At 29.9% G+C, this 9077-nt stretch overlaps 1 protein-coding gene across 1 annotated transcript; it reads left to right on the forward strand.

Moving 5' to 3' along the window:
* Nucleotides 1–144: 144 nt before the first annotated feature.
* Nucleotides 145–8382, forward strand: LOTGIDRAFT_132184 (hypothetical protein; the record flags this gene model as incomplete). Its single annotated transcript, XM_009066600.1, has 3 exons — nt 145–310; nt 5382–5654; nt 8141–8382. Coding segments are annotated over 3 exons (681 nt in total), but the record flags the coding sequence as incomplete, so codon positions are not given.
* Nucleotides 8383–9077: the final 695 nt, after the last annotated feature.

The following is a 9077-nucleotide window of genomic DNA, read 5'->3' on the forward strand; positions in this document are numbered from 1 at the left end:
TTTGCATAAAACTTTANCCAGTGATTGTTGTTCCATAAAGCTGTGCCTATATATCGTACTCACAATTGCTAAATGCCATTCAAAGACTTTATCCTTTCTATTAGTTGAAGATTATTTTCTTTTTTTTTCTTTTTTTTAGCTGAAAACAGAGTTCTGTCCACATTATTAACATTAGAGTCTCAGTTAGATAAACTGTATGCTTCACCTGATCCTAATGCTCCTGAAAGTGAAGTGAAATTCAAGGCAGCTGTATCAGATTTAGCTGATAGAGAATTGGTCATTACTATTAGTTGGGCTAAACAAGTTCCAGGTAAGTCTTTTATTCTTATTCCTGGAAGGAACAAGCAAACCATAGCATAAGTCGCCTGTCATGAATGAAGCTTTGAGGATTGTCAAAGATGACTGGCAGTACACTAAGCTCAACTGTCAGAAAGGCTGACGTTTGTGGACAATGACCAATATCTGGTGCCATCTCCATTTCTGAAAGAAACAAGGCACCATTGAAGAAAATATCTTGAAAGTTTTTGCAATGATATTAATGTATTGAAACGAAATTGGTAGGGAAGATTTGGCCAAAAAGATATTATTAAAGATTTGTGTTGTAGATAAAACTTTATTACAAATGTCCGATTAGCACACTCATGACAGACACATTAATTATTATTTGATTCTAGTCTACCTACAAAAAAAACAGATGGAATCACAAATAGAACTATCATTCTTAGTTATAAATAGGACAGTAGGTCTTTCATCAGCAATGACTGCCAGATCAAACATGTAGACATAATTACTATTATATTTCATATAAGTTATTAATATATGAAAGCTATTCAACCATACAGATGCAAAGTATGCATATTAAAGCAAGTTATCAATGCATAGAAATTGACTATGTCTATGTCTAAGCATGACTTGATCAGAAGCATATTATTAGTTTTACCTATGCTCGACTTGAATGCAAGACTTAAAAGTGCTCATATATTTATATGACCAGCACAGAAACTCTTAAAAATTACAAGAAAATCCTGAATATGAAATGTGAATGAATAATAAAAGTATGAATATTTTATTTTTAATAACCTTTTTTATACAATAAACTGTAACCTGATTATAATGCTTGAATATTATAACATAATTTTGTATCATGTTGTGTATTTAACATAATTTATAACATAATATTGCTATCTTTACATAACCCTATTAACATAATTTACATATCTTCTTTAAATATCATGTTTTTTCTGAATCAAATAAATATTTAAAGGAAGCCTTTCAACTAATTCTAGTTTAAAATAATATCTTGTACCCAAGAAAGTCAGAAATTTAATGACTTGTCTTTGAGCTGAAAATCTTTATCATAGTCTTGTGCAAATTTTTGAGTAAAAATGAGCTTTACAAGCACTTAAAAATGGATGCTTAAATAAAATCAACATCATTGACACATCAAAAATAACTTTTGTTGATAACATTGTATATAGTGTCTTAACTAGTATGATTTTAGAGATAGATTGCTTGTGTGTCTTTGTGTTAAAGATCATGTTCAACCTACTATTAGGTCAGCACAGTAAATCACCTTAAACTAAACTTTAGTCACCTTTCAGCCCAGTTTTCTGGGTCAGTGAAGATTTTTTGTATCTCAGCTGACTTAAAGCCTTGTTCCTTTTCTGAAAATATTTTGATGTTGATCATTGATCGTAGCAACACTGAAAATTGATCATATCAATTTAAAAAGTGTCACAGGTGATTTTGGAACTGCAGTTATTAAATAGAAATATTTAAACATTATCCAATAAGTTTTCTCAAAGTTATCACCTCTTTCTACCTAATAAGTGTTGAAATCATGACCAATTTAACTAATTTTAAACTTTATATAAGCTTATACTATCCACATGTGCAAATAATATTTTACATTAGAACTGTTCATGTATCATTGTAAGTGCGAAAGTTAGAAAAATTTCATATAAATATAATTTGGTCCCCAGATGCTGGACAATTCTTTCAAGATTTGGGGTTTTTGTCAGAAGTAGCAGACTGGGCCAGTGCCAAGTTGAATCTTTGCTTTCAGTGTATTTGGTGTCAAAGATAAATTTAGAACTCAAGAGATTGGTAGAAAGGGAGTGTAAACAGATTTCATGAAATTAGCTGCTTAATTTCATGTTAAGGTTTCCAATCTTAGGAAATGACAGATGTTTTGCTATGATAAGACTAACAGGTGTAAGGAACTACATATTTTCTACGTGTAAAAATACACAGTATTTACTATAAGCTTACACCAATATGACATGACCTCCTTTCTAATAATAAACCTACAAGCTGTTGTCAGACTTTCAGAGGATGTCATTGAACTTCTTCATTCATTCATGGTCTCTTAATACCATATTTGGTATGGAGCAGCCATATTGTTTTCCATATTGTCATTGATGAGACAGTCAACTATGACCCTGTATGTTAATGTCGTTTGGCAGTGGATAATTGCAAATGATTAAACCTATGACAGTGACTGCCACGTTTACACTATGTTCCCAGCGACCACAACAATTGGGATGAACGCGAGACAACGCAGAGGGACGAGATTGGCAAACGTGACAAAGCATTTGCTGTGCCAGAATTTTAAACTCAATAAAAGCTAATCTGTAATCATATAAATTTCATAATATGTTCCCAGCGGCCACAACAGAGAACTCTTGAGTAAACGGGATGAACATGAGACAACATGGAGGGACGAGCTAGGCATATGTGACAGAGCGTAATTGTCGTGCCAGAATTTTAAATTCAATACAAGCTAATCTGTTATCGTATAAATTTCATAATATGTTCAAAGTGGCCACAACAATCACTGTTCAGACCACCGTGGAGAAAACAGGATGAACGTAAGACAACACGGCGGGACGAGATAGGCAGAGTGTAATTGTCGTGGATGCTGTGCCAGAATTTTAAACTTATATAAGCTTATCTGTAATCGTATAAATTTCAAGACATTTGCCTACCCACGTCTATTTGTATCTGTTTTTTAAACTGTTACAGATCTGTTTGTTTCCAAGTTGGAAACATAATAATTAAAATGTTGCCTTAAAAGGAAATTTTTGATAGACAAAAAATGATTTTGGAATCTCAAGGACAATAAAGAGATTTTTTCTTATGGAATGAAAGATTTTGCATGCTTGAAGTTTATTATCAAAGTCAATATTCCTGAAAGTGACATTTAAAGAGTTTATATCTCTATGAAAAAAAGAATCATCTAGGCTAGAATTTGAAACAAACAAATTTCAAGGACTGTTTCTGAAACACTTCAGTATCATTCAAAATAACAAACTTTTTCAATGTGTGGGTTTTTTAGCAGATTTTTTATAAAAGAAATTTAGAAGTGTGTTATTAGATTCCGCCATTGTTTGAGTTAACTGGTTGTCTTGTAGCAATTACAGGAAGCGTGTTGCAGGGAATAGACTTTATTCCAACAATGAGTTATTTGGTACATTCAGCTAAATAGAAAGTTTCCATGCAGTTAGTCATTAATCAAATTTAGATTTAATTATGGCATGTGGCTAATTATTTAATCAATTTCTGGCTTAAAGCTACCATGTTCAAGAAAAAAAGAAGAACAAATAACATCTATATCACTTAGCACTGTAAAAAAAAATAAATCTGTTCTTTGCATGTTAATCAATTTGATCTTTAAAGCTATAGTGAACATAAAAGGTAATTTTTTCTCCTGATAGAATCCAGTGATTTCACATAAGTCTTATTTTTGCACATCATTGTAAGAATTGTAAAGGGATATATGTATCAAAATGTCAAATATAATTTTGATTTTAACTGTCTGGGACACTGTTCAGAATAAAAATTCTTTGTCTGTTTCTCGTGCAATTCAGAAAAAATATGTCAGTTTCAAGCTGTTGTTAGTATTGTCACAATCAGTTAAGGTTAATGACCTCATAATATGGTAACATCAGTACAGATGTGAGAATTTTAATAATGTGGTACTTAAGTGATGACAGTTAAAACTCCCAAGGTACTTCAAAACTTCTTGTTTCAAATTGCATGAAAATTGAATTGACACCTTCTTGTGTAATATATACTTCATGAATAATCTTGAAATTAAAAGGTATCAGTTTTTTTGAACCACCCGATAAAGAATTCCATCGTTTTCAAAGTGGCCAAATTTATTTATTTTGTTCATATTGGATTTAAGTGATGGTCCAAATTTTTGATATTGCCCAACATCTAAATAAGTTAAGCCCCATTTGATCCCATTAAAGGCTTATTATGATTGCGTAGTTTTCCAATACGATATATTTTCCTAAAATAAAACACATTAAACTGTTAAAAAGAACCTGATGAAATAAGTCATTATCCTGTTTAAATACTCTTTTGTTACTGTCTCTATGACGTAATATAGCTGTTTCTATTTCATATTGAACTAATATCTAACTATAATTGCTTACAGATTAGTCATATATATAGCCTATTATAAAAGTTGTTAAAAAAGTACCGTATTTATCTAGAAAAAAGCTTAGACCTATATATAATAAATTTGTCTATATTGGGACTAATTGAAGGTTTTACTGTACATATTGTGAAATTGTAATGATGAAACTGTGCAAAAGAGAATCACTTGAAATAAAATAAGCAGATGTTACAGTGATTCCTGATACTAGCATGTACAGAAATAGAAGTGATTGCTACTGGGTCAAACTGAATTGTAGAAATTTGATTCTTAGATAAATATTGCTGGTATATACCTGTCTAACATAGATTTGATCAGTTCTAATACAGGTGTATTGTATTAGGCATGGAATCTTCTGTTATGGGTATAAGAAAAAAGAAATTTGGACCTGACTTGAACCTGTAGAGATCAAATTTCCCGATTTAAAATTCTGAAAGCTGGATGTTCTATACAATATGAATATATACAGAATGAATATACAATATGAATATACAATGTGAATATACAATATTAAAACAATGGAAGTGTAGGCCTAATATAAATTAATTATGAATATTTACATTATATGAATACACAAAATGAATATACAATATACACATAGAAATAGAATGAATGTATGAATATACAATATGAATATACAATATAAATATACAATGTGAATATACAATATGAATATACAATATGAATATACAATGTGAATATACAATATTAAAACAATGGAAGTGTAGGCCTTATATAAATTAATTATGAATATTTACAATGTATGAATATACAATATGAATATAAATATACAATATGAAGATACAATATGAATATACTATATGAATATACAGTATGAATATACAATAGATTACTAGTGCCAATGCCACTATAGAAAATGCAATCTTCAGTTGTTAGTTATAAATCTTAAAGGAAGTTTGTTTTTTATATTTTTCAGGTTTCACCAGTTTAAATTTAAGCGATCAGATGAATTTATTACAACACTCATGGTTGGAAGTTTTATGTTTAAATTTGGTCTACAGATCTTGTCCATACAGTGGTTATTTATGTTTCGCTGAGGATCTAAAAGTAGGCAGTGATTTGGTGAAAACGTATAACGTGCCACCCGAGTTTGATAATTTAACACGTAAACTATGCAAGAAATTCACCCTATTGGGCGTGAGTAAAGAGGAATATGTCTTGCTCAAAGCCATCACTCTTTGTAACATAGGTAAGTCTTTAACTTTGTTCATCATATCAATGGTTAGTCGTCATTGCATAAAATATTACAAAGCTCATGAAACCAAAAGGTCCTCGCTTTGATCAGGGCATTGTGTAGATTTATTATTGAATTTTCAATCCAGTTTTCCTTGTGAGTGCTATTTGGAGGGGCTTACATAAAAAAGCAATCCAGACAATAATCTGTTTGAAAAAAAAGGTGCTAATTTCGGTATCCTGGTAAAATTTTCCTCATTAGCCACTGCATTTCTCATAAAGTTATAATCAGATGGTTTTCATTACCAGTTGTCATTACCAGTCATGTAAAACAAGATGGATTGCTTTAGAAGCAAATATGAATATCAGTTGTGCATTACAAAGGTTAAGCTTATACAAGAGGATTTCAATTATCTGCCCTGACAGTGTTAAAAAATAAAAATCACTCTCTGCATAATAAATCTAATATGATTTATATACTGCACTCATATTAACAGTTTTAACTATAATAGGAACTTGCAACTACTGTCACTAAAATGTACAGAGCAAATATTTTCATTAGTTGAAATCCTGTTCTTTAGATAAATATAACCATCCCTATATCTTGACATTTGAAATTACGTTTAAAATAATAATATTAACAGGACATGACCAATGTGTTTTTGTTTTCAACAGAGACAGCAGTGTCCTTGAGAAAATATGTTAAAAAATGCGAAAAAATCAAAATTATGCTTGTCATAGAATTTTCAGGGCCTATTTAAGATTTCAATATGCTTATATGAGTGATTTGCTCAAGGCCATGAGGCACCTAAAATAACCTTATTAGTATTCAGCTACTGAAAAATGTCTCATTTAAATTTTAAAAGTATTTAGAAAAAAAAACTTGTGATAGTGATATTAATATTCAAGGAAATACTAGCTTTTAAAGGAATACTACCTCTTAGAATGAATAGAAAAATTAAAGTCTCCCTTTTGGTGTATGATATATTCATCAGTTGGATTACCAGGTACCATGACTAAAGAATAGAATCTCTATATAAGACGATGTATCTGTTAAACTAAATAATTATTGAAACAAGCTCTAAGCAATGAATTATTACTTGATATGGATTTATTGAATTATAGAGGGATTCTGTTGTAAAGTAAAACCATTGATAAACTAAGACCCATTTTGGACAAGTTGAAAAATTTGGATTTTTGTTCATCCTAAGAGGTAGTATATCTTTAACACTGAAGGAAATACTAGGTTTAAAAAGTAATCATTTATAAAGTGATGGATAGACTGAAAGTAGAAAAGAAGGAATTAAACTCTTAAAAACTCATCCAAGTCTTCTTTATGAAAGTGTGTCAAATATTCTACTCCCTGCCGTGTACATTATACCTGCCCTGTACATTATAATATGGTATATTAACTGTTTAATTTTAATATTGAATTGATTAACTTGGTAATGAGCTTATTTAATATTATGGCTAAGAAGTAGGAAATGAGGAAATAGTATGCATCAATAAGAGCTTTATTAGAATTATATAATATTATATGAAATATGTCACTGAGTGCAAAGTTAAAATTTTATTGAAAATTACTTCTGTGTATTATTATATAAGGTACCTGTAAGTAATTCAGTCAAGGTTTTTTTTCTGGTCTCTATATTTGAATAAGAAACTAGTTAATACTAGTAACATTTCCATTCTATGACCATTCCCATTAACATCCAATATCCTGTGTTTTGAAATATGAAAAATTTCAGATGTTATATTGGATGGTGAAGTCATAGTTTTTCTGAACAAAAATCTGCAGACATTTTTCATAAAATGAACAAAAGTGACAAAATGTTTAATATATATTAATATTATTATTATTTAATATATTTGATATTAGAGTACATGGTTTGATATTAGAGTGTACATTAGAGTACATGTTTGATATTGAATTACATGTTTGATATTAGAGTATACATGTTTGATATTAGAGTATACATTAGAGTACATGGTTTGATATTAGAGTGTACATTAGAGTACATGTTTGATATTGAATTACATGTTTGATATTAGAGTATACATGTTTGATATTAGAGTATACATTAGAGTACATGGTTTGATATTAGAGTGTACATTAGAGTACATGTTTGATATTGAATTACATGTTTGATATTAGAGTATACATGTTTGATATTAGAGTATACATGTTTGATATTAGAGTACATGTTTGATATTAAAGTATACATGTTTGATATTAGAGTACATGATTAATATTAAAGTACATGCTTAATATTAGAGTATCGTATATGCTTGATATTAGTGATTTATCCATTATTAGATATAGATGGATAAAAGCACATTTAGCTGTATAATACTAAAAAAGGTTTTTAACACTTATAGTACAAAATATATGGGATCATTGTTAATTACATACTGCACTTGTAATTTATTTGAATTTATGTGCATATTCTGGCAGTTATTTGAATAATTACATTAAAAAAGATATTATTTTTATCGTTGTAGATGTGGTAGCAGAAGTGACTGATACAGTACGTTGTCTACAAGATAAACTACAAGACTCATTAATGGAGACTATACGTCAGCGACATGGTGGAGACATGAAAAGATTGGGACAATTATTTCTCCTTCTTCCACCTATAACTCACATCAAACTTCTAGCCAAGCAATTCTGGTTTGACATGAAAAAAGAGGGACGTGTATTGATGCATAAATTATTTCTAGAAATGCTCGAAGCTGATTCTTGAGGAAGGTTGAAAAAGCCAAACACATGGCTTCCACCTTTTTAGGAGACACTTACAATAATTAGGCTTAGAAGATATTTTTTTGTTAAATAAAATGGTCATCATTGTGTGTATATATATATATAGATACCAAAATGGCGGCAACTAATGACGATGAAACTGCATGGCTAGTAGGAGTGCAAACTCGATTTTTGGAGTGATTAATTTTAGACTGTGTAGTAGAGACAAGATTGCAGGATTGTTACGGTGAATATTTTGTGGGTAGAGGATTCTGCTGTGATGTGGAAAATGGGACAAGGAGCATTGACCATATTGGATAAGCAATCTAATGACTTTTTATTCATAGTTAATTTAGTTTTATATATAAATAGTATATAGCGTTTGCATTTTTTGTTGGTGAAATTTATTTTGATTAAAAAAAAGTCGAAAAGAGAAAATACGAAAAAAAAAAAATAAGAGAAAAGGACTGTGGTGTGATTTTGTTACATTGAAATTTCAATGGGATATTGTTGTATGAGGAGTCTATCTAAGAGAGCTTGATTTACCAAAGCTTAGAAACAGTTCTAGTTAGACCATGCAAAAGAAATCACTAGTTTTTCAGGCCTTTGTTAATTTAGAAAGTGTAGAAATCATGTAAAGCCTTTAGATGCCTGAAAAACTGGTCGTTCATATTTGTGGCCTTAATTAAGACAATTTTT

This window comes from Lottia gigantea, assembly GCF_000327385.1.
Source record: "Lottia gigantea unplaced genomic scaffold LOTGIsca_78, whole genome shotgun sequence".
Taxonomy (NCBI): domain Eukaryota; kingdom Metazoa; phylum Mollusca; class Gastropoda; family Lottiidae; genus Lottia; species Lottia gigantea.